We start from the raw sequence: 27,880 nt of genomic DNA on the forward strand, positions 1-27,880 counted from the left end.
AAAAAAAAATTAAAAAAGAAAGCTAAGCCTTAAAAGTAAAGTTTTAAACAAATGTCTTTTCATATGAACCTGAAATAAAGACCCACAATCTGTTGTGTGAAAAAAAAATAAGAATGAGAAAAACAGTATCATTTGAAAAAAGCAAGTCAATAGAAGAGCAACCATAAAAAGAGCAAGTAGAAATTTTGGTGTTTATAATATTCAAAACAAATAAAAAACAACCACTATATGACAAAATTGCAAATTTCAGAGGCCTGTAACATCAATGATTAGGGAATTCCATCATGAAAAATAAAAGGAATAAAGGAATAAATGGATCAAATTGTGTGTTCCTGGAGGGCCAGAAAATGAGCAACAAACATATTTGAAAAAATAGTGTTTAATACTTTCATAAATTGCTGAAAATAATCTCAACCTAAATTTTTTTGAAGCTCAATGAACACCAAACACAAAAGCCAAACTGTCACACCAGAACAAATAGTTTTCTGATCTGAAAATATAAATTAGAGTGTGTATGACTTGTCTGACATGCTTCAGGTCTTAGTTTAAGCCTCAGTGCTATGAAGATATATTAAAAGATAATATAATAAAATTTGAAATCATTAGTAAGAAGAGGAATATTTCATGAGGAAAAGAAAGAAATGATTATTTACTCTCATTACAGAAAATATGAAGTCACCAAAATACACAAATCCAAAAAGTGAACAAAAAAATAAGTGGTCAATCAACAGATCTATTCTTTTTGAGACAATTTCTCAAAAATGAAGGTGAGATGAAAATATCTTCATTAAGTAGCAACAGAAATACTGGTAGATTTCAGCATGAGTAAAATGCTTCAATGAGTCTTTGAGAACACTAAGAAGAAAGAGTATGGGCAAGAAACAGTGAAAAATACATATACTTCATTTGAATATAAGTTACATCTGATATTGCAGCTGGGCTTGCTGGTACCTGTCTAGAATCTCAATGCTCAGGAAGCAAACTCAGAGGAATCATCAGAAATTCAAAGTTATCCTGGTCTATATAGTGAGTTTCAGTTTAGCCAGTGGTACATATGGAGACCCTCTCCTCCCTTTCCCTTTGTGTGTGTGTGTGTGTTTGCCTGCCTGCTGCATGTCTGTCTGTCTTTCTGTGACTTTATGTACATATTAAACACAAATGATGCGATTAAAATGACTCTAGTCTTACAAATTTAGTTTATTTTTGACTTTGGGAAATAGCTAACAATTGATTGGGATCAATTAAGGATGCACACTTTATTGCCTATCTTAATAATTTCAGTGCAGGTAGGTGTATCTAAAAGGCAATGCCAGAGTTCAAAAGGTATATTAAGAAATTTATGTACCTGGGTGTGGTAGAACCTGTGAGTTTGTGCCTAGCCTCATCTACATAACAAGAAGAGGAGGATGAGGAGGAAAAGAAGGAGGAGAAGGAGGCAGAAGAGAAGGAATTAGAAGGAAGAAGAAGGTGGTTATTGGGGAAAAAGCAGATTGGGAACGACATCTATAAAAATAGAAGACTTAGGACTTCCAATTTTTTTTTTCCTCTCAGTAAAAGAAAGAGAAAACCTGGGGAAAATAGAATTAGCACTTTAGGATTGTGGAAAGTAATTTAAGAGTAGAAACAAACAGAGGAAACATTGATTCAAGAAAAATGTCTTTCTATTGTCAAGATTCAAAGATTTCAACATCTCTGTTACCCTTATTTGTGGCGTCCTTGAATAACAATTGACGGTCCTGATACAGTGGTAGAAAAATGGAGCAGAGCTTTCAAATCCAGAACCTCAGATATATAGCTCTTTGTCATGTCTGGTGTTGCCCTGGAAGACAAACTAAATGCTTTTCTTTGTTGTATTTTCCTAAGAGTTTAATCAGTTCTAAAATATTCCCTCCAAGGGACATTTCTGGAAAACATTTCTGGTAATGGTTCTAACAATGCAGTTGCTAGGGCAACTGCATATGAATGGCATAAGCAGAAAGATGAGGGGCAAAGCTGAAAACTAATTATTTTCATAAGGATGTCCAAAGCTCCAACACAGTTCTCATAATTTAGCTCTCTCTGTCTATGTCATTGATTCCTAAGGCTATGATTTGTCAATATCCCACATTACCCTAAGTTCTCAGTTCTGGCTGACTCTCAGGCTCTCTGCAAGCAGTCTGTAAAGTCCACAGGAGATTTGTAAACTCTCTAGCTACATGCTGATGATGTGTCCCAACAATAACACAGACTCTGGCAAGGGGGTAGATTTATTGTTTCCAGGCATGAAAGTAATCTCCATCTAATTACCAATGAGCCACTAAACTAATGAGGCAGAGACTTCATTTACAAAGAATATATGCTTTGTACAATTACTCCAGATAAGTCACTAAACCAACAAAAATCACAATTTAGAATCAAATCACATTGGAAACAACAAATCCTAGGGAATAGGGAGACTGTAAATTCCAGCAAGTCATGGTTAGCAGTAAAAATATACTAATCCAAAGAAAGAAAACATATGGCCAAGGCATCATAAATAAAGCAGCCAGTAAAATCTTTCCCCAGGGAGCCTAGATATGGAACTTGTCACATAAAGACTTTAACTTTGTTATTTAAAACATTAATCTAACTGAAGGCAATAATTAGTATGTACATAGAAAAGAATATTATTCATATAAATAATAAGAAAGTAACGTATGGCCAACTTATTTCTCAGAAAGACAACTGAAAATTATAAATGAGCAATGGAGGATGAGGATGTAGGGCAGTCAGATAGAGCTTGCCTAAGCATACCAAGATGTCTTGGGTTCCATCCTAATCACTGAGGAAGATGTTTCTAGAAATAATCATGGGGGCATAAAGCAAAAAGTAATGTTTAGTCAGAAAAGTTACTAGTGCTCAATATGAGTAGTGAGATTCTATAATGTCTAAATTATCTACATTTTTTTCTTCCCCACTCTCAACTCAATGAAACAGGATATCTTCCCTTGGCAAAATACAGTCAGTGCACAAGATTTTCCCACATTTCTAGTTTTAGTTTAAAGTATATGTTTCCAGAAGGGCAAGACATCAGTATTCTTTATCCTGCCAAGGAAACTACTAGGTGAGTTCAATTACAGTGAGTGTGGGGACTTCACTGTTGTGCTCAAGCCCCAGTCATACAATGGCAGCTCTCTTTTGTGACTGCTGCTGCTGCTGCTGAAAGGTACAGAGTCTTAAATTGCTGTTTTCACAGATCATAAAGCAGTGGTTTCATGTCAAGAGAAGCAAGCCAAAAGACTAACTGTTCCCCAAGCACTCTTGTGACTACAGTGCATTTATTATTCAGGAAACCCCACTAGGATTCCCCCATCTCTCCCAATTCTACTTTCCGAATTGTGACACTGAACTTTTATCTTGGGAGAGAATTAACAATAAAGTTAATAGTTCTTAATTTCTCCTCAGAGAAACTGACCTATTTACAGTGTAATTAGGAAAAGTTCAATCCCGAGGACACTGAAAAACAGTAGAAGATTCTCCTTAACTTTATGATGAAAACTCCTTAATAAACTAACCTAGCCACCATAAAGTAAGTCACACACGAGCATGCACACACACACACACACATACACACACACACACACACACACACGAAGTACTAAGAAGTGAAGAAGGAAAGAAAGAAGAAAGGAGTAGAACAAATATTTTTCAAATAATGACTGAAAATTTTTCAAAATTTTTAAAATCCAATAATCTACAAATCTAGGAATTCAATCAACCCTAAGTCATGTATATCAACAGAACCACAAAAATATACATCATAATTAAACTGCTGAATACAATAAGAGAAGTAGAAGATTTTAATTTTAGTAGAAAAGGGAAAAAAAGCTTATCTCATAAGTCACACTAAGTAACAATTTATATTAGCTTTTAGATGACATTTAAGTAAAACCAAAGAACCTTAATACAGGTAAATGAGTCATGAATCTATAAGAGAAAGCTGAATAAAGTCCTTAAAGTAATGTTTTGTAATCAAAGAGAATTGCTTAAACTCATGGAGTTACCATGGTGGCTCAATGGATAAAGATGATGCCACCAAGTTAGATGACCAAAGATCATTATCTAGGACACGTATAGCTGAAGGGGGAAAACTATTACAAGTTATCTTTTGATTTTCATACAATTTAGTAGAATGTTTACATCCACAGATATACTCACAACTTAATAAATAAATAAATAAATAAGACAAAATATCAATAAGAGATTAAGGAGAGATATAGGTAAATCTAAAAAAGAAAAGGCTGAGAATATTTATCACCTTCACACTTATTACATGAACTAGTAATGAATGTTCTTCAACCTGAGAGATTCTAAACGGTAAAAATAAATCATTAGAAGAAATAAAACTCATTGAAAAGTGTTTATATAATTGGATTATTTGAGTTCTTTTTTGATATCTAGTTTCTTCTCAACAGAAGAATCTCAAATGGCAGAGAAACAGTTGAAGAAATGTTCAACATCCTTAGCCATCAGGGAAACCCAAAAATAATTCTGAAATTCCATCTTACACTTTTCAGAATGGCTAAGATCAAAAACACAAATGACAGCTTATGCTGGAAAGGATGTGAAGCAAGGGGAACACCCCTCTATTGCTGGTGGGAATGCAAACATGTACAGCTACTTTGGAAATCAATAAGGCTTTATCTGAGAAAACTGGGAAATAATATACCTCAAGATCCAGCTATACCAATCTTGGGCATATACCCGAAGGATGCTCAATCATACCACAAGGACACTTGCTCAACTATATTTATAGCACCATTATTTGTAGTAACCAGAACCAGGAAGCAACCTAGATGCCCCTCAACTGAAGAATGGATAAAAAAGAAATGTGGTACCTTTACACGATAGAGTACTCCTCAGTTGTTAAAGATAATGACATCAGGTAATCTGAAGGCAATTGGATGGAACTAGAAAAATCAACCTGAGTGAGGTAACTTGGACCAAGAAAGACAAACATGGTATGTACTAACATATAAGTGGATATTACCTGTAAAGTACAGGATAACCATACTACAGTCTACAACCCCAGAGAGGCCAGAAAAAACAAAGAGGGCCCAAAGGGTGACCAATGGATCTCCCTGGGAAGGCAAAATAGAGGAGATCTCTTGGGTGTGCTGGGGGGGGCAGTTGGGGATGGGAACTTGAAGGATTGGGTCATGGATTGGATGAAGGGGGAGAATATCAAAGAGATGTCTATAAAAGTCTGGGGAGCATTTTTAGGCCACATAGAAACCTAAAGCAAGGAAAACTCCCATGAATCTAGAAGGATGGACCAAGCTAAGACTCCTGGTGACAGTGGATATGTAGCCTGAACAGGCCATCTTCTGTGATCAGATTGAAGACTACTTCAATTGTCATTAGAGAGCTATCTCCCAGTAACTGATGCAATGAGCTATAGAGACCCACAGCCAAGTATTGATCTGAGCCCAGAGGATCCTGCTGAAGAGAGGGAGGAAGGATTGTAGGAGCCAGAGGGTTCAAGGACACCACAGGAAAACCCATTTAAAATACTAACCTGACTCACAGGAACTCATAGAGACTGAACCAACAACCAGGGAGCTTGCATAGGCCTAACTTAGGCCCTCTACATATATATTACAGTTGTATAACTTGTTCTAATTGTGGGATTCCTAACAATGTGACCAGGGGCTGTCCCTAATGCTTTGACTAGCTCTTGGGAATGTATTTCTCATACTGGATTGCCTTGCCCGGCCTTAATATAAGGCAAGATGCTTTCTTTACTGCAACTTGATCTGCCATGCTGTGGAGATGCAGGCCCCTTTCTGAACAGAAGCAGGAGTGGATTGAGATAGGACTTAAGGGAGGTGGGAGAGGGAATGAGAAGAGAGTAGAGTGGGAAGACTGTGGTCAGGATGAATAAATAAAGAACATAGCAAAAATGTGTTTCTACAGAAACATTGAATGTTCTAATACTGTAAACATGGTATGTAAATCATTTATGTTTTCAGTATAAGAAGCAAATTATGGTTAATTTTTAAAAATATAAGCAACATAAAAATTTCTGACCAGTGCAATGGGAATAGAAATTAAAAACAAAGGAAGGTTTGGAAACTATAAAAATCCAAGGAAAGTAAATAGTTTTCTCTTTCAAAAATTTATTTATTTTTTATTTATGTATATGTGTCTGCATGAGCCTATATATGTACAACACATGCATACAGGAGCCTATGGAGACCAGAGGAGGGCATTGGATTCCCCTAGAAATGGAGTTATAGGCAGTTGTGAGCAGTCATGTGAGTGCTGGGAACCAAACCCAGGTCCTCTGTAAGAGAGTAAACTTCTCTGTTCACTGAGCAATTACTACCTCCAACAATTAATTCTTGAAGAAGTAATATATCAAAATCAGAATTTAAAAACCAGTGAAAATAGAAATACAACATACAAAAAATTGAGTGAAGAAGGAAGTTTATAACTATTGGTGCCTACATATAAAACAAAATAATTTCATAGATATTTTATTTGTCAAAAAAGCTTGAAAATAGTATGAAATGGTCAAATATATTAGTGAAAAAATAGAAATTCTGAAAGTAAGTACACATCTACACTCAATGCATCTTTAACAAAAGTAAAAGAACATTAATCAGTGAAAGAATAAATTGTGCTGAAAAAATTGGACATCTACATGTAGAAGTATGAAACTAGCTATCTATTGTCATGTGAAAAATCAAATAAAAATGGATCAAATAGTTAAATACTACACGTGAAACTACATAAAGAAAACAGGAGAATGTTTTGGAATATTGGATTTAGGAAGTCTTTTGGAGCAGATGCTAAAGTATAAGAAGAAAAAGTGAAAATATTTAAATGAGTTTATATCAAATTTTATTTTAAAAATCTACACAGCATAGAAAACAGTCAACAGAGTTATGAGAAAACTTAGAGAATTCAAGAAATGACTTTCAAACAGTACATCTGACAAGAAGTTAATAGCCAGAATGAACGAGGAATTTAAACAAGTCAGCAACATTAGAAACCCATAATTAAAAATTTCTTAAAGGAATTGAAAACAGTCAACCAGATATTTCAGAAACTACTCATCATCAATAATCATAAGGAAAATGCAAATAAAAGCCTCAGTAAGAGAGAGTTAGGAGGTTTCAAAAGAAAAAGAAAAAAGATAGCAAATGGTGATGAAGGGGTGGAAAATGGTAGCCCTTACTAGTTATTGCAAATGTAAATTGGTATAGTCATTAAGGAGAATAGTATTGAATTTCCTCAGGAAATTAAAATTAAATTAAATTAAAACTATGAAATAGCAATTTTATTACTGGATATATATATATAGTTTTGTTTTTAGAGACAGGGTTTCTCTGCGGTTTTGGAGCCTGTCCTAGAACTAGCTCTTGTAGACCAGGCTGGTCTCGAACTCACAGAGATCTGCCTCCTCTGCCTCCCAAGTGCTGGAATTAAAGGCGTGCGCCACCACCATCCAGCTCTGGGTATATTTCTTAATGAGACTAAATGAGTATATCAAAGAAACATTTGCATTTCCACATTCTTTACAACACTGCTTATAATAGCCAAGAAATGGAAACAACACATGCACATGGTCTGATGAGTAATTACAGAAGTTTAATGTCTGTTCATGATAGTACAATATAGGGATGTGGTCTTGGTATTTGCAACACAATAAATGGGACTGAAAATTACTGTGCTTAATGAGATAATAATCCAAACACAGAAAGACAATGATATAAATCTCATTCAAATGCTGAACTTAAAAATTGCTGATTGTATTAAACTTGAAAGTAAAGTGGAGAGAATAGGAGGAAGTATGGAAAAATAGTGATGCAGTCATTGATATGAAAAATTAGATTCTGTTGAGAATTCTCTGTTTAGGTCTAAGATATAAAACACTGAGGACAGCTATTGTTGGAGAAGCTGTAGAATAAGGAAAAAACTCCTTCACTGCTGGTGGGAGTGCAAAGTTTTATGGCCACTTTGGAAATCGATATGGCAGTTTCTTAGAGACCAAGCTTTGCCAGTCTTGGGCATATATCCAAAGGATGCTCAATCATAGCACAAGGATACCTGTCAATTATGTTAATTGCAATATGATGTGGGATTCCCCTCTGTATGCTATGGATATGTTTTATTGCCATTAATTAACCAAGAAGTGATGAGGGAGAGTCTTCTGTTTTGTGTTAATTTCATTGGTTAAATAAAGAGACTGCCTAGGCCCTTTAATAGGACATAAAATTAGGTAGGCGGAGTAAACAGAACAGAATGCTGGGAAAAAGAAGCTGAGTCAGTTGGTCACCATGATTCTCTCACTCCAGACAGACGCAGGTTAAGATCTTTCCTGGTAAGCCACCTCGTGGCCTACACAGATTATTAGAAATGGGTTAGATCGATATGTAAGAGCTAGCCAATAAGAAACTGGAACTAGGAAGGTGAGCATCCAAACTGGCTAGGCTCCCACAAAGGAGGGGGGAGGACTTTGGACTTTCCACAGGGCAGGGAACCCTGACTGCTCTTCAGACTGGAGAGGGAGGGGGAGAGGATTGGGGTGAGGGGGAGAGGAGTGGGAGGAGGGGGAAGGAAATGGGAGGCTGGGAGGAGGCAGAAATTTTTTTTTCAATAAAAAAAAATTAAAAAGGAAAAAAAAAGATTCTAAAAAAAAAAAAAGAAACTGGAACTAATGGGCCAGGCAGTGTTTAAAAGAATACAGGAATACAGTATCTGTGTAATTATTTCGGGGCATAAGCTAGCCATGTGGGTGGCCCAGTGCCAGGTGCCTGGGACGCAGCCCCACTGCTCCTATTACAACAAAGAAGTTGCTTTCAGACAATGGCCTAACAAAATATAGCCAGGCTGGAAAAGATATATATAGAGAGAGTAGGCAGAGTCAAAGAGAAGCCATGAAGCATATAGCCGCCACAGGAGACAGATGCTGGATGCATAAAAGAACCTTACAGGTAGGCCATAATTATGTGGCAATACATAAATTAATAGAAATGGATTAATTTAAGATGTGGTAGCTAGTTGGGCATCACTAAAGTGTTGTGATTAACACAGTTCACTGTGATTATTTTGGTTCTGGGAGGCCAGGAAATGAACAAGCAGTCTGTGCCTACAGCAGTATTATTCGTAATAGCCAGAAACTGGAAACAACCTAGATGCCCCTCAATGAAAGAATGGATGATGGAAATGTGATGTAGCTACACAATGGAGTATTACTCAGCTGTAAAAATTAATGACAGTGTGACATTTGAAGGCAAATGGATGAAACAAGAAAAAAAATCATCCTAAGTGAAGTAACTCAGACACAGAAAGACAAACACTGTATGAACTAACTCATAAATGGATATTAAATGTAAAACAAAGGATAACCAGGCTACAACTCACAGCTCTAGAGAAGCTACCTAACAAGAAGAACCCTAAGAAGGATGAATGGATCTCCCTGTTAAGAGGGCATATTTGAGATCTCCTGTGTAAGCTGGGGGCAGAGAGATGATAGAGGGAAGGGGAGGTGGGGTGAGAACATGGTATTAGATGATCAAGTTGAAGGAGAGATGGTTTGGCACAGTAATGAAAGTGATATTTTGATAGAGGGAGCAATTATGGGGTTAGGGAGAAATCTGGTGCTACACAAATTATCAGGAATCCACTAAGATGATCCTAGCTAATATTGAACTGGCCTTCGTCTGCAATCAGATTGCTAAGTACTCTGTCATCATAGAACCTTGATCTAGTAACTGATGGTAGCAGATGTAGAGATCCAAAGCCAAGCACCAGGCTGAGCTTTGAGAGTAAAGGGGGGGTCAAGATCATTATGGGGATACCTACAGAGACTGCTGAACCATGCTTGTGGGAACTCATGGACACTAGACCAACGGCTGGTGAGCCTGCATGGGACCAAACACTAGGCACTTTGCATTTGGGTAGACAGTTTTATAGCTTGGTTTGTTTGAGGGGCCACTGACATTGGGACCAGGATCTATCCCTGGTGCATGAGCTGAGTTTTTGGATCTCATTTCCTATGTCGGATGACATGCCTCAACTTAATGTGCTAGGCTTTGTTGACTACCCATGCGAGGCCTTACCCATATGGAGGAGTGAATGGGGCATAGCTTAGGGGGAGTTGAGGGCAGTGGAAGGTATGGAGGGAGGGAGAAATGTGGTTGGTATATAAAATGAATAGAAAAATTAAAATAAAAAGGCAAAAAATAAAAAATTAATTAGAATCTTAATAGTAGATTTGCTATGTCAAAAAGACAGAAACAGCAAATGAAGAGAGAGACAGAGACAGTGTCAGAGACAGAGGCAGCAAGACCCCAAGAGAGATAATGCATTCTGAAAAATAAATATAATAAATAATGAAGAAAAATCAAGAAATCCTTAGACACATATGAGACACCCTCAAGTGTATCAATGAATGCAAAATTGGTGTCCATAAAGAAGTAGGTACAAAAGTGTCAGAAAGAACATTTAAAGAAGTCATGGCCAAATGCCTAACTAATTTGAACATTACTAATTTCTATATATCCAATAAACACCATGAACTCCAAGTAGAAGAAAGTTGAAAATGAGCATTGCAGAGATAGCTTAAGAAAATGTCAAATTTTAAAGACCATGAACAAATCTCAAGAACAGAGCAAGAAGATTCCTTACACCAAAACTGGCCACCAAAGAAAATAAAAAGGCAAAGTAAAAATCTCTCTGGACAATTAGCTAATAAAACATCAATTAAATTAAAAAAGAATCCAATGATATAGCAATAAAGAATGGATTTCCTTAAGCAATTCAAGATTACTTACAATTCAAAAACATATAACCTACTACACTAGGAGAATAAATGAGGAAATAAATCCAATAATCATCACACTAGGCACAGGTAAAACCATTTAAGGAAGTTCATGCCTACTATGAAAAGTCACAGCTAATATAGAATGAGAGGGAACTTCCTGAATCTGATAAAAGATGTTTTTAAAAAGCCTGAACTAACACACAACATTTGTTTCTTTTGTTTTGCTCTACTAGGGCCTTATACATGCCAGGCAACACTTCTACCATTGAAGCTACACCCCAGCACACAAACATCACTCTTAATAATGATATTCTAATATGTTTCTACTCTGAAAAGAAGGAAAAATGTCTTCCACCTCCATTATCACTGAACACTACTTTGCACATCCTGTAAAGATAATAAAAAATTAAGACAGGAAAGAGCAAATGAATCTGTCATCGTTTAAGTAACATTATGGAGCATATCTAGAAAATGACAGTATCTCTTAACAATCTCTTAGAGATGACAAAGGAATTTAGCCAGATCTTTAGGCAGAGAATAAATATGTAAAATTTAGGTGCTTAGTTATAAATACTACCAAAAAGCAATCAGAAATTAAAACCAACACTATTTACAACAGTGGTCAAAGAAATTAAATGTCCAGAGATGTGTCTACAAAAGACAGACATAAGACTGAAAACTGTAAAATAGTATTTAAACAACTTAAGTAAATATTATATATTTTTTGTACATATGGATATGTGTATGGATTGCAAATCATAGTATTGTTTAGACTTTAGTGTTTAATTGATTTATAGATTCAATACAACTTTGCCTTTTTTAAAAAAGATACTTTACTTTTGAGACTGATAAGCTAGTTTTAATTTTATGAAAATGAAAATATTTTTGAGTACTATGGATGTTTTTGATGACTACAGCTAAATGATTTATTCTACTGCTTATCTTTGTTTATCTATCAGACTTAATGCTTGGAACAATGATTACCAGACACACTCAATTTTCTAAAAATTGCATATAGCTAGATATTTTTTCAAAAAATAAATGTGTTGAGCTCAAGTGAGGTAATGAGAACAGATGATGTTTGTTTCATGCCAATGACACAATTTAAACTTTCATCAGAATATGGGAATTTTTAGTTTTTTAACACAAGAAATATGACTTGCTATGATTCACTATATGTTTAAGAGTATAGTATAATTTTGAAAATTGATCTATTCTTCATCTCAGAAATCACTGGTAGCTTTGTTCTTGTTCCTCATAATCACAAAGGGTGTCTTGTTTAGATCTTATACCTCATTGTAGATTTGTCTGTCTGTCCTTGGCATTTTGTCTCTCCTCTTTGAATGAAGCCAAATTATTGTATACATAAATGTATTATGTTATATTATCCAGTTGAATTAAATATCTCACTATAACATAGTAAACAGTCTACAAAATTTTTTACCAAAATTTTATAAATATTGTTGCTGTATAATTTTTTGTTGGTGTTTGAGGAAAGAACCATTTTAAAAATTCAACTTTTGTTTTATGTTCTTAATATACTATACATGTTTGTGTTATTTTTCTAAATCTGACTTTCTTATCCTATTTAGATAATTTATAGATGATGTGGGAGTGTCATATATCAATCTGTTGATTTCATTGGTTAAGCAATAAAGAAACTGCTTGGCCCTCATAGGTTAAAAAATAGGTGGGTGGAGTAAACAGAGCAGAATGCTGGGAGAAAGAAGCTGAGTCAAGGAGTCGCCATGATTCTCCCACTCCAGACAGACGCAGGTTAAGATCATTCCTGGTAAGCCAGCTCGTGGGCTACACAGATGATAAGAAATGGGCTAGTCCAGGTGCGAGAGTTAGCAGAGAAAAGGCTAGATAGAAATGGGCCAAGTGGTGTTTAAAAGAATACAGTTTCTATGTAATTATTTCGGGTAAAGCTAGCAGTGCGGGTGGCCAGGTGCCGGGAATGCAGCCCCACCACTCCTAACACAACAGAGTGGCGCCCAGCGTGGTAAAGAACTCCATGTAAAACCTGAGAGATCTTAATTTTAATCAGAGAAAAAAAACAGAGTTTAACACAGGTTTTGGCTGTTAGTTGGTGGCGTGCTGGAGAGAGATTTCCTGATTCGTCATCAGCAGCAGAAAAAATGCTGCGTCATTTTAAAGCACGGCTTCCTGGGGCTGTGCTGCCAGTGTGAACTCTGGCTTTAAAGCATTTCAATGGACTTTATGGGACTAGATGTTTGTGTTCCCACTTGGGATTGGAAAGAGAGTGCTCTGAGACCATGCTGATGGCTCAGCGCTCCCCGCTTACACCTGGACAGATGACTGAATCAGGCTTAGGCAGGCGGAAGGGCATGGCTTGTTTTCAAACTGTGCAGTGCTCTGCGTGTCAGATTTGGCTGTAACTTGGATGAAAAGAATTTCTGTGCTGCATGCTCAGAATTAAAGTGCTGAGTGCCGCTCCTACCTGGCGGCCCCAGAGCTAGCACAAAATGGTACGTCCTCCATTTTGAAATTTTCCTCACTCAGCAGCAGGAAAAAACTGTCTGTTTTAAAATGCTGGCTTTCTGGGCTGTGCCACCATTGCAATCTCTGTCTAGCTCCTGCGAGAGACAGAGCTTTTGAATGGAGCATTTGGAGTAAAGTGCTACGATTTGTTTGATGGCAACTAGACTGCTGTGTGCCTAAAAGGGGGACATTGTGTGCCACAGCTCAGAAGCACAAGCAGCTCCGCCATGCTAGTGGTGCAATGTGCAAGGATCAGAGACATGAGCGTCTTCGCCACGTTGGACTGTGCAGGGCCAGCAGGCAGTACCTGTTTTTGACCTAGGAATGTCACAGCTTAGATTCTTAAGCACCTAGTGATTTAAAGGCACAAATCAAAAGTGCTCCTGGATAGTAAAAAAAAATGTTACAGATTCACAATAAAACAGATTCAGACACTGTTGGATGAATATACGTAGGCTTGAAAGAGAGAAGAAAAAAATATAGAGAATAAAATTAATGGTTTACAAAAAAGGTAAAGTCTTTAAAGAGACAGAGTACAGATAGTTAAGAGATTAGAAGAAATAAAGAAAAATAAGCCACGTAAAAAATGGAAAATTCACAGAGTCTGGATTATGTACATTGTGTTTTCTTTAAAATTTTTGACTGTGAAAGAGTTAAGTACAGACAGACATTTCATTATATGGGCAGCTAAGTGTAACCAGAATGGATATCATGAGGGTATGACTTCAGAATTTGGGTCTAAGGATGGTGCTTTGGAAAGGATCTTCTTTTGTTTTCACAGAGGACCAGACCCTGTGGATTGCATCTATCCCGATATGGTATGATAGACCACGACCTCTCAAAAAATTCCTGTGAACACCCTCAAAAAATTACTTCACTCAACTGCCAACTGAGATAAACCTGGCACACAGGTTACACCCTAAATGACCCAAGTAACAACGCCCCCATTCAGCAGGAAGCAGTTTGGAGAGAAAAAACTGTGCCCATGTTCCCAAATATCGTTTATAAACATTCTTTTACATTTAAAGGGGGATATGATATAGATATGAATAATTTGTATTAGTATAGATTTTTTTATGATAGAGATTTAAGGTCAATTTTGTTATATGTATATGCATATTTCTGCTACTGATTAAGATATTGTGATTGTGTAGTTCATTTAAAAAATGTAATGTATAATTAAGAAATATAGGTTAATGGATAATCATCAGTAATAGTCAAGCTTGTAGTCATGTTAGTTAGATTTTCTAGATATATAGAGATACATTTCAGTTAGATAGGCATTCTTCATAATAACTTAGGACTTTTCATGACAATGAGACACTCTGCTCCTGGCAGCACCAATCTACTTCAAGAAGAAGATGGGCATCAAAGAGGATCCTTATGGAGTTTGATAGCCATTTGGGCAAGAAACTGCTCTTTCCTGGACTATTGCATAAACTGGACACAGAGAACCCACAGAGAGAGGACTACTGAACTTGCCTAAAAGTGAGATGATCTTTCGGGATTCCTGACTTATGAAGGAGTCTGCAGGACATTCTGCAGGACATAACAGATAGTGACTGAACTGACTTTGAATTTTCCTGTTTCATGGAAAACAACATATAGTTAGTGTAATTTGATATATATTTGGTTTTAATTCTATATTTTACTGTGTCTTATATTTTCTTACTTTATCTTCCTTTTTATCTTTAATATCTCCTTTTATATTTTATATACCTCTAATATTCCTTTCTTTTTTAAATCTGGAAGTTAAGCATTTCTTTTACATTCTTTTGTTTCCCTTTAATGTACAAGTTATTCTTTTTTCATCAAATCTTAATGTAAAATATCATTTTATTTTAAAAAGTCTTAATGGTATCTATCAGCTTATATGCTTATTTATAAAAGGAAAAAGTATGTGAACTGAACTTATAAGCACAACTTTGCATATGTAGATCCATATGATTCTGTGTGAGGCTTCATGTCTCATTATATAAAGGCATATTGCTGTGTACACACAGAATCATGTACAATAGCTACAAGAAAACAATCTTAAAAGTGATATAAATTTATTTGCCGTACTAACTCAGAGATAAATGTTAGAAGATTAATGAAGAGTGAAAAATGTTCTTGATCTTAGTATAGTCTCCCTCTAAGTGTTTCAAAGAAACACAGATTGAAGAGAAATTATTTCATGAGACATAATATAATAATATAAGTTCAACTGGATGAGAGAAAGGAAAGAGGATTAGAAATGCTCTTTCTTCCATTTAGTTAAAATTCTTAACTTTAATATCAGAATGATCAAAACATTTATGGATATTTTAAGTATGTGAAACAACAAGATCATTTATCTCTCTTTAAATATTCTGAATATTTACAAATCCAACAGATGACTTTTTATGTTTAAACAGAACTCAAAAACTAATTAAAATTTATGAGAAATAGTAAATTGTTTAATAACAGCACAAATTTATAAATGTTTATTTCGTGACATTCAATTTCAATTGTATTATTAAATTTTCAAAATTAGTAGGTCAATTAATAAGAAAAGATCTTTGTTTTTATATATTTCAATGTTATATTTTTAAAGTTTAGGCTTTTTCTTACAGCTTTGTAATCATAACAATTTGTATCTGTGTTGCAGAATTCTTTGGTATATTAAAATAAAAGATAATTTAGTTGTAAAAATCAAAAGCTTATGTCTTCATATCCATATGTATTATGCTTTCATTATTTTTAACCTAAATATCAGATATGTAGGTCAAGAATAATTACTCGACTCCCGATCAAACGCAAAGTTACCAGTCGACGTCTGTAGGTTGTTCACAGTACATAATCCGAAGGTATTGAGCATAGCCGCTGCAATTCTATGGCCAGGTATTTACCTATTGATATTGCCCAAACGATGGCAATCTTCATGATGGCCTTAGTCCGCGAATTGAACCGGCTATGCTCAATAGGATTACGTATTGCTACATACCGGTCCAGCGATATGGCGCAGAGGTGCATGATGGACGCAGTTGAAAATAGCACATCTAGTGAGATCCAGACGGGGCACAAATATCTAGGTAAAGGCCAGACATAATCTGAAAGAGAACAAAGAGAAAAGAGAAAAACCACGTTATCCAAATTGTACTCTCTATACTTCTCCACTTTAGTCCACTTACTGCTCCCTCTCCACGACATTTTAAAGATAGTGTAATTTCATTATTTTTCTACTGATGATTATGATAGCAACATTTATAATTTTATTACAGTATACTTTACATAATATCCACGTCAATGTATGCAATCTCAAGTCACTTAGTACAAACATAACTTCCTTCTAGATTTGGACTAGTTCATCACTCCAGAAGAAAAGTACTATTCATTAAGCAGTCAGTAACCCATCCTTTCCTCCCAGACTCCTAGACAAACTCTAGGTTTTTTTCATTACAGATTTACATACGTTGGATACTTCATATAACTGGAATTATTTTTCATAGTGAGATTGATGATAAATATATGTTTGAAGGCTTATATGTGTTCATTTATTTATTATTATTCTGTTTCTTTTAATAGCTGATGGTTATATGAGATTTTTCAGATGCTCATAATTTTTTAAAATTACCTTTATGGAGTGTTTATTGTTGCATGTATATAGTATTGAAAATAATTCTAATTTATTGTTCCTGTATAGGGTAACTTTCCTAAGTTCTTTTATTGTGCTATATTGTTTTATGTAGTTTCCTCATGGTTTTCCATGTATATGATCACAAATATTTTTATTTCTTCTTTTTCATTTTTTTCTGTGTTTCCATTTTCTTTCCTTATCTAGATTATTTAACTTGTCATAGACTGATTATTCTTTGTATTTATTGATTCAATAATAAAGATTAATAAATAATAAATAATAAAGATTTATTTATTTCATGTGCTTGTGTACAACATGTGCTGTCAAAGGTCAGGAGAAGCCATTAGATCCTCTGAAAATATGAGTTTCAGGTATTTGTTGAGCTACCTGACTTGAGTACCAAAAACTGAAACGAGAGCCTCTGAGAACATGTCAAGTACTATTAACTTTTGAGCTATTTCTTCATCCCTAATTGTTAATCTTTCAATTCTGTAGAAGCATACCCAGTTTTGGCTCTATTTTCAGTCAATCGTGTCACTTATGTTTTCTTCTTTCCCTAGTTTCTCTCACTAAAATTTCCAAATTTTCAAAGAAAAATTTAGATGTCTTAATTGTACATTTTCTTACTCTATTTTCCTGTCTTGGTTGGGGTTACTACTGATGTACTGAAAGACTATGACCTAAAGCAAGTTGGGGAGAGAAGGGTTTATTTGGCTTATACTTCCACATCACTGCTCATCATTGAAGGAAGTCATAACAGGAACTCGAACAGGGCAGGAACCTGGAGGCTAGAGCTGACACAGAGGCCATGGAGGGGTGCTATTTGAGGGCTTGCTTTCCCTTGGCTTGTTCAGTCTGCTTTCTTATAGATTCCAGGATAAGCAACCCAAGGATGGCAGCACCATTCACCATGGGCTGGGTACTTTCCCTTTGATTACTAATTGAGAAAATGCCTTATAGTCAGATCTTTTGGAGATACTTCCTTGTCAGCTGAGGCTCCTTCTCTGATGAGTCTAGTTTGTGTAAAGTTGGCCCAAAACCTGCCAGTAAATCACATTTTATCATTTTACTAGTTGGGCTAATCTTGTTTTTTTCTCTAGTTACTTAAAAATTAAAGTTCAGTTTAATTATTGACATTCTGCTGTAGAATCACTCTAGGAAACTTTTTATTTCATTTGTCGTATTTCCTAACTCCCAAATTTGTGCTTGGTTCTTTTTTATATTTATAAGCGTTTAATTTTGTTGAATTTGTTTAAACATTGTTTTCTTTGTCTCCTTTAGTTCTTTGTTCACTATCTCCTTTAGCACTTTAAATAATTCAAAATTTCTACATGGGAAGTAGAAAAAGACAAGATCTCCTGAGTAAATTGGGAGCATGGGGGACCTTGGGGGAGGGTTGAAGGGGGAGGAGAGAAGGAGGAAGGGGAGCAGAGAAAAATGTAGAGCTCAATAAAAATCAATAAAAATTAACAGTTCAAAATTTTTGATAATTCCATCATTTGGCTTCCTTGTGGTCAATATATTTTTCCCCTTAAGTTGTCCACATTTTCTAATTACTTTTTATAATTGTTTTTGGTTCTTAGAAATAGGGTTTCTTTGTGTAGCCCTGGCTGGCTTGCAACTTGCTCTGTAGACCAGGCTGAACTTCAACTCATAGAGATCCACCTGCCTCTGCTTCTCAAGTTCTGGGATTAAAAGTATGAACCATCACTACCTGGAGAATTATTTTTAATTCTAATGGAACATGTATATTTGGGGAGATTTTTAATTTTATGCTGAAGCACCTCGGTAAATCAGATTTTTCCTCTCTCCCTGTAGGTTGATGCTATTTACTATGGTGGGCTTTGTTGATTTATTTTGTTGTGCTTTGCATATTTAGAAAATCTTACTATTTTTCAAAGCCTGTTTTCATTATGTTGTATATTTACTATATTAATTTGAGTTTACACAGTAGTATAACTTTAGAGAAAAAAACAACACATTAAGCCTAGTCCTGGTATATAGCACAAGCTAATCTTAAATTCATGATTCTCCTGTCTCAACTTCCTGAGTTCTGGGAGTTATAAGCCACCACACCTGGCTCTCACCTAGCTTTTCACTAAAATATTCAAAAACTCTCTGTAGACCACAAAATAAAATATTCCCTTAGTGCTTTCAACTTGACTCTAAGATTTCTCCTCAGTCCTTGGGGAGGTTGTTTAAAACTTTTCTTTGGCTTCTAATGTTCAGGAGCACCAGAATGGCATCTTAACCATCTTGGCACCTCTGAATTTCATATTTATCCTTGTTATGCTTGGCCTTCATACATTTATAGCCTTATGACTTTCACCAAATTTAAGCACTTTTCAGTCCATATTTTTCAAATAGAATGTTCTTTCTTTTACCCATTGAGCTTCAAGTCATGTATGTGTCAGAGAATTCTAGCATTGCATTAGTTATTCCCTGGGATACATTGTTTCTTTTCTGAGAGCATTTTTTCCCATCTGCTGCTAACTTTAATGGGTCTCTCTTAAAATACACTGAGTATTTTTTTTTTGGTCATTTACCATATGCTATTATATCTATCTAAAAGATCTTAAATGTTTTCATGTATTTCATTTCAGCTTTAAAGTCCATATATATATATATATGTGTGTGTGTGTATGTATGTATGTATGTATATGACATTCAAGTTATTACAGTCCTCCAAGTTCAGGCTCCAGAGTGCTATGAACTAGTGTGAAACAACATGCCTAGATTCTTGAAGTTATTTAGGTCACAAAACTGATGATTGTTTATTAGAGCCTTAGTGACTTCTCATGGCATAAATTATTTATTCCTCTTGAATTACATAAAAGTGATGGATGTTGAAAACTCAACCAATGCCATATTCATTCAATTGTTCATCTCTAGGAAGTATCTAAGCATAGTTGGTGTAAAAGGTCCTTCTGTATTTGTGTTGATTTCATTGGTTGAAATAAAGAAGCTGCCTTGGCCTTTTGATAGGGCAGCCATTAGGTGGGCAGAGTAGAGAGAAAAGAATGCTGGGAAGAAGGGAAGTGTGGCAGATGCCATGATTCTCTGGCCTTGGACTGACACTGGTTAGGATCTTTCCTGGTAAGCCATGACTTTGTGGTGCTACACAGATTATTACATATGGGTTAAAGCAAGATGTGAGAGTCAGCCAATAAGAGGCTAGAGATAATGGGACAAGCAACAATTTAATTAATACGATCTCTGAGTGATTATTTCAGCCACAAGCTAGCTGACTATAAAGGAGATAAGTACAAAAAACCATTTCATTGAATGGGCTGCTAAGCTAAACCAGCATATATGTTCTAAAGGTATCTTGACTTCAAAATTTGGGTCTAAGGATATGATGCTTTGGAAAAGAGGTTCTTCTTTTGTTTTCACAGAGAATGAGACTCTGTGGATTCCTTCTAGACCAATATGGTACGCTAGATCACTCCCTCCTGAAAGGTTGCTGTGAACAACCTCAAAAAATTACTTTGCTCAACTGCTGACTGAGAGGAATCTAGCATACAGGATACACCATGAAAGACCTAATTAACAGCACCCCCATACAGCATGAAGCAGTTTGGAGAGAAAAAACTGTGCCCATATTCCAAAATACTGTTTATAAATGTTCTTTTACATTTAAAGGGGGATATGACATAGATATGAATAATTTATATTGGTATGAATTTTGCTTTGTTGATATAAATTTACGGTCAATTTTGTTATATGTATATATATTTCTGATCTTGATTAAGGCATTGTGATTGTGTAGTTCATTTAAAAATGCAATGTATAATTAGGAAATATAGGTTATTAATGGATAATCATCTATAATAGTCAAGTTTGTAGTCATGCTAGTTAGATTTTCTAGATATATAGAGATATATTTCAGTTAGATAGGCATTCTTCATCGCTTTCAAAGACTAAAGAATATGGTATTTAAATTTTTTTTATAACTTAGTGCTTTTCATGACAATGAGACACATCTGCTCCTGGCAGCACCAATCTACTTCAAGAGGAAGATGGGCATCAAAGAGGCTTCTAATGGAGTTGGTTAGCCATTTGGGCAAGAAACTGTTTTTACCTGGACTCTTGCATAAATTGGACACAAAGAACCTGCAGAGAGAGGACTGCTGAACTTGCCTAAAGGTGAGATGTTCCTTTGGGGTTCCTTTTTCATGAAACAGTATGCGAGACATTCTGCAGGACACAAAAGAAAGTGACTGAACTGTCTTTGGAATTTCCTGCTTTATGGAAATGTCTGCTGGATACTATGGGCCTGAAGGCAGAAGAAGGATGCCCCAACAGTACAGGAACTTTGGGTGACTATCCAGGCAGTGAGATGTCTCTGTCATTTCTAGAGTTTTGGAAGTTGTTTACTGCCAGTTTACATAGGTAATATTATATCCTTCTGGAGTCTTTGATGGAGTTGAAGAATAGATAGATAGTTATAGATTTCCTTTGTTATGATAAAAGATAAAATAGATATAAACATTGTAACTGTAATTCTTGCTTGATAACTGTTTTGTTATATTTAATTTTACTAAGTTAAATTTCTTTTTTGTTTAAACAGAAAAAGAAGAAATGGTGTAGATGTCACGATTCTCTGGTCTGGAACTAATGCTGGTTAGGATCTTTACCCGATAAGCCATGACCTCGTGATGCTACACAGATTACTAGATATGGGTTAAAGCAAGATGTGAGAGTTAGCCAATAAGAGGCTAGAGATAATGGGACAAGCAACAATTTAACACGATCTCCGAGTGATTATTTTGGGCATAACCTAGTTGGGTGGCCGGGATGACAAGCAGCCAGTCAGCCCGGGTGTAAGCCAGTTGGGCAGCAGAACATGGCCCACTGCTCTTCATACAATGCACAATGTTTATGAATTTTAATAATTATCATTTCTTTTTATTTTTCAGAGTTGGGGGCTGAACCTATGTCATTGTGCCTGCTAAATATGTACTCTACTACTGAACTATAACCTCAGTAGGTTATCACTTCTTTTAACTTCATTGAATTATATCTGTGATAAAATTGATTATATTAATAACTATTGTACTTGACATTTTTTGCTTGTAAAATTTTATTCCCAGTTGTACTTTAAATACACAGATGAGAAGAACTTTCATTGGATGACCTATTAAATCTGTTATTTCTACTATAAATGAAGAATTCTTAGAGCAATAGTTGAATTTACATGATCCAGGCACATTCCACATTCCCCGTATAGTGAATATGTGGAAAGTTTAAAGATTTGCATAGTAAAAGTCATAGCTGGATAAAATAAAACCTCAGTTTTTAGAAGCAAAGTTATGCATAATGTTTACAGGATGATGCGTTAGGATTTAGAAGATGGCAGATGAGTCTATACACCTACTGTTAGAATGCCTAGAAACAAACCAGACCTGCTCATAGAACAACTATCCTACGATGAATGATGGTAGACAAATAGTAATTTCACTAGCAAAGAAAGAATGGAGTTTTTGAAAGTGGGACAACTCAGTTTTATTTCTAGTGTGGAGTGAGTGACTATGCAGAGGTTTGGAATCATGTCCTAAGACAAAGAGAGAACCTTGGGAAATTCTTAATGCACTTTTAATATGAGATAATTTAAAGATAAAAATGAATGGTCACCAAAAATGCAATCAGTATTATATATACCACTCAGCAGATTCATAATCAAGCAGACAGGAATCTTGGTATCCACATGCTTAGTTGATGGCTTAGGCCATCATGGCAAGGTCAGTGGCAAGGATGCCATTTTCAAAAGATCCTGGCTGATTTGGGACCTATTGTGGTTCTAGATACAAAGGTCCTTCTCTGCAAGGCTCATTCTCAGAGCACAGAGCAATTGTCAGGATCCTAGACTCCAAGACTGGGCTTGCTGAATTGTTAACAGTATGGGAAAAGTGTTGAGTCAGATTTCCGCAGAATCCCATGCAGTGGACACATCATCTGATCAACAGATTAGAGTAGGACTTACTAGCTCACCTGAAGAGGAACAAGCTGTGTCAAGTGCTTAAAAATTCTTTAACTTGTACAACACCTGCCGTTGGAAAACCTGTAGCCCTATTAGTACCTAGAGAAAAGGAACCAACTTACCGCGCCCTCTAGTGGTGAAATAAATAGCAGACCGCCAAAAGAAAGTATACCAACTCAGATGGAGAAAAAAAAAAGAGAGGAGTCAGACAGACTCAGCAATGGTGCCTGTGTACGAAAACTTACAGAAATAGACTACGAGGCCTTGTCCAGTTATCTTTCCTTCACCTTTATATTTCCCTTATGTAATATATTTAATTTCAATTTTGTGAACCATGTTGTTCTGCCCTGTGCTCACTCTACTTTTGCCTTAATGTAAAGTAGGCTTTTCTACAGAAAACAGGCTGGTCTGTGGTACAAACGGGTGTGTGAGATATCCCTGTGCCATCCTCCCAAATACTAAGATTGAGATTTGATTGTATTTCTTTACTTCTTTCTCTTTCTTTTCTCCCTTTATCTCGGACTACCTTTTCTCTTCCCTTCATCTTTATTCTTTCTACTTTCTATTTTCTTTTCTCTCTTCTATGCCTATTTTTCCCTTTCTTTTTTGTTTTTGTTTTTTTGGTATTTTTGTTGTTGCTGTTGTTTTTTGACAGGATTTCACTTTAGCTTTTAGAGCCTGTCCTGAAACTCACGCTGTAGACCATGCTGACCTTGAACTCATAGAGATCAGCCAGTCTCTGCCTCCCGACTGCTGGGATTAAAGGCCTGTGCCACCACTGCCTGGATTATTTTTCCATTTCTATTCATAGTAACTAACTTTCTAGTGTATATTGTTCTATGCTTGTTTATTATTATTAACAAATTATTGGATTCAAAATACATTTGTTTTTTCTTATTTATTTTGAATATTTTTTCAAAGGTTTCTTTATGTGTTTTATGTGTATGAGTGCTTTGTCTGTTTGTACATTTGCACATGAAAAGAGGGCTTCAAATATTGTTATAGATGGTTGTAAGCCACCATGTGCTTGCTGGGAATTGTACTCAGGACCTCTAGAAGAGCAGAATAGCTAGTGCTCTTAACCACTGAGCCATCTCTCTAGACCCAGATGCTTGATTTTAATTAGCTATAGTTACCTTTCTATTCTTGTGGTTTTGCTGGAGTTTGAGTACAGTGATTTGAGCATGTGAACTGAGGTTATAGCAGTCCACTAGGGAGGAGCAATATTCTAATCCTTCTCTAATATACTCCCATATAGCACTGTAAAGACTTCAACAGTAAGAATTAAGGTAAACAAAATAATTCAACCTGTGGCCGAATCCTAGATGTGCTAGTTCCAGTGAAGACACTTGAGGAATCAAGACAACATGTCTCCCTTGCTCAAAATTTAACAATCCCATAGAATCTGTAATCTGATCATCTAAAAGAAGAACTAGAAGGAAGAATCAGACCATTCATTGAAAAGGCACTCCCAAAGGTGAGACAGGCTTATAGGAGCTGGGAAAGAAACTCAGGAGTCTTGAAAGTTGGCGCAGCAACCAGGTCAGCCAGTTTTTCCCATCCTATATTACCACCCAGTTATCTCTCCCCTCTATATGTGTTTCTATTTTATTTAATACCCAATATCTTTTTAAGCCAAGTTGGTCTTGCTGTTCTTGTCATCAATTTCTCCCTCCTTACTCTTTCCTATTTCATCAGTTTTTCTCTTTTCCTTTTCCTCTCGCAAGGATCACAGATTTCACAAAGTCTCTGTGGTTTGGCATTTTGAGAAATGGAACTGTTGTACATTATCTGATACGATATCATTGCCTGCTACCCCTCAATCTACCTGTAGCTTAAACTCTCACCTAAATTTGCTTTTCACCTACAGTATTCCATACTATTTCTCTTCTCTATTGATTTTTATCAACTTAATATTATCAACTGGTCTTATTTTTCTTTTTTTTCCTTGTATTTTTTAAAAAAATATCATAGTTGATGGTTGTTTTTGTCCGATGGACTTAGAATCACCAAAAACCAGATTTCTGTGCATGTCTCTTAGGGCTTGCTGATACTAGGTCAATTGAGGTAGGAAGACCTATCCAATCTGAGGGTAGTAGTACCATTTCATGGCATTCATTGTTCTCTGCCTCCTGATTATGGACATACTATCTTTCTGCCATCATACTTTTCTGGACAGGATGGACTATATTCTCTGCAACTGCTAACGCAAGTCAACTCATTTTTTCCATTCAGAAGTTTTGATCATATATATTCTCACAGAGACAAGTCAAGGAACTTGACAACACCATTCCCACTCACACCCACAGTAATACATTATTATACACAGTACTATCAACATGTCTTTACTCCAAGGATTGATGCTTAACAGATGATTGTTTTTAGTTGATTATTACTCTATTTTCACAATGGGTTCACCTCTAAGTTGTGATTATTTTTTTCAGTAGGCATTCTATTCTTAGGGAAATCCTGGGATAAAGTCTGGTTTCTGAGCACCAGTCCAATAAAAAAAAAATGTCATCCTAACTGTACTATAACCTTATCCCTCTTTAATGTTGCCAAACCTCCACAAAAAAAATAGTTGACTTATATGACTAGAGAGATGACTCAGTAGTTAAGCGCACTGGCTGCTCTTCCAGAGGACCTCAGTTCAATTCCTAACAAACCACATGGTGGCTCATGGCCATCTAAAATGAAAGAGATCCGATGTGGTTTCTGGCATGCAGGCATACAGGCAGACAAATTACTCATATATGTAAAATAAATAAATAAGTCTTTTAAAAACTAGTTGCCTTTAAAAGAAATAGTGTCTCCTGCAAAAAAAAATGTCAATTTCACAGTACTGGCCTCCAATGGCCTCCTTTAGATGAAATTCCAGACAAAAAAATTCAAAAAAGTTATTACATATGTGTTAAGAAAATCAAAGATGACATAAATAAATCTTTGAATGAATTCCAAGAGGATACAAGCAAATGTTTGTATTAAATAAGGAGGTTAGTATGGGCTATGAAAATAAAATTAAATAAAGTAAAACACAAAAATAAAAAGCAAACTAAAATGCTGGGAATGAGAAATTAAGTAAAAATGCATTGGAAATTCTTCCTAATAGAATGGAGCACTGGAAAGGCAGAATATTGGGACATTAGGATTTTAAACACATATTCATTGACAACAAGTACACCAAATTTCATAAAAGAAATATTACTAGATAAAGTCATAGATTAACACTCAAACAATAATAGTAGATTATTCTAATACCCCAACTTCCCTCAAAATACAGGTCATTGAAACAAAATATAAATAGGAATAACATAGGTAAATTTTATGGCATGTCAAATTGGCAAAGCGGTCATATAAAGAACATTTTCATCCAAGTAATTCTGAAAAAACCTCCCCAGAATCCCCTTGGAACTTACTCCAGAATAGAACATATAGTAGACACAGAAAACATTGTAATAAATATACAAAAGCGAAATAAGTTCTTGTTTTCTATCTTCTTATAATGAAATTAAGGTAGAAACAAGCATAAAGAGAACCTACAGAAGATTCACAGAAAAAAGTAGAGATTAAGCAGTACATGAGTGAATGTTGAACAGGTCACTGAAGAAATCAAGGACATTTTAAAATACATAAATCAATAGAATGTTGACATCAAAATGTGAAAAAATTTTAAATAGGTTAGAGACAAATATCATTTAAATAGATAGACAAATATATGAAATTTCAATCATAATATTAACAAAGAGGGTTAAGAAACATATTAAAAAACTAATACATTGTGCAAAACAGCAGTAATTACAGTAATGAAATGGTAATTCAACACTGTAAAATGTTCTGATATAATCTATTATGTTAATAATAGAGAAAAATTTTATACTACTTTGGAAATATTGAAAATAATTTGAATAAATACAAAATCATTTCTAATTAAAATTTTAATTATATACAGATATGAAGAACTTCTGTCAATTCGATAATTTAGCCCAAAACAAAAGCCAATTGAAATAATTCAATAATTTAGGTAATACAGTTCAACTTCTTCAGGTTCAGAAACTAGAGAGGATATTAACTTTCTCTATTTTCATTATAATGCCTTAATTATTTTGTTTTTGCAGTTATAAGGACTTAAACTTAGATTCTTGTGAAGGCTAGGTGAATAAGACTGAGCTTATTCATGCTTTCTATTTGTTTACTCATTTATTTATTTAGCTAGTTAGTTATTTTTGTGTATATATGGTGCTGACACTTGGTGGGTCTTAGGGATCAAACTCAGTTGGTCAATCTTAGTTGTAAATATCCTCATATACTGAGCCATCTTACAAGCCCATGCTGGCACTTTGTTCACTTCTACTGGGATGAGTTTTATAGCAATTTGTTTAGCTTTGGAAAACAAGGAATAAAATTATCTATGTATTCATGTAACTGTACACCAAGTAAATCTGAAATTTCTAAAAACAATAGGTTCAGCAAAAACAAATTATAGTATATATGGATATAAGGTAAGTAGAAAATAATCTAGATGATTATTATTAAGAGCAAGTCCTAGAAAATTGTCTAAGAGCAATACTAGAAACAGAAAAATGGAAAAAAATTCTCTATATTGACACATTTAATAAAAATTCTTACTAAAATTTTAACAAGATAAATACAAAATCGGTAAATTTTTACTTTTTAATTAATCATGAATCTTATGGAAAATAGATATCTATCTCTAACCATATAAGAAGTCATATTGTTGTTCCCTTTATGTGAAAACAAAAGAATCAATAGTGCTTATTTGTGATGGCAACTATACCTGAAAAACTGTGCAACAATTATATTCAAATTTTTGGTAAATAAAGTACTTATTTCACAAAATATTTCAAGAGGCAAGCCTAATCTTGAAAACAAATGGCAAACATGTATAATTATCTACAATATGATGATGAATCCCATTGAACTGGCTAAATGCAGTATCTAACAATTATCTTTACAAATATTTGGAATCATTCCTGTCTCCACTTTG

At 35.1% G+C, this 27,880-nt stretch overlaps 1 protein-coding gene across 1 annotated transcript in view; it reads right to left on the minus strand.

Moving 5' to 3' along the window:
- The window catches only part of Htr2c (5-hydroxytryptamine receptor 2C), a 249,439-nt gene that overhangs the window by 12,005 nt on the left and 209,554 nt on the right, over positions 1-27,880 (minus strand). The window contains exon 5 of the mRNA XM_005368510.2: positions 16,168-16,368. Within this exon, the coding sequence (XP_005368567.1) occupies positions 16,168-16,368 (201 nt within the window). The remainder of the gene's footprint in view (positions 1-16,167; positions 16,369-27,880) is intronic.

The sequence above is a fragment of the Microtus ochrogaster genome, unplaced genomic scaffold, assembly GCF_000317375.1.
Source record: "Microtus ochrogaster isolate Prairie Vole_2 unplaced genomic scaffold, MicOch1.0 UNK34, whole genome shotgun sequence".
NCBI lineage: Eukaryota > Metazoa > Chordata > Mammalia > Rodentia > Cricetidae > Microtus > Microtus ochrogaster.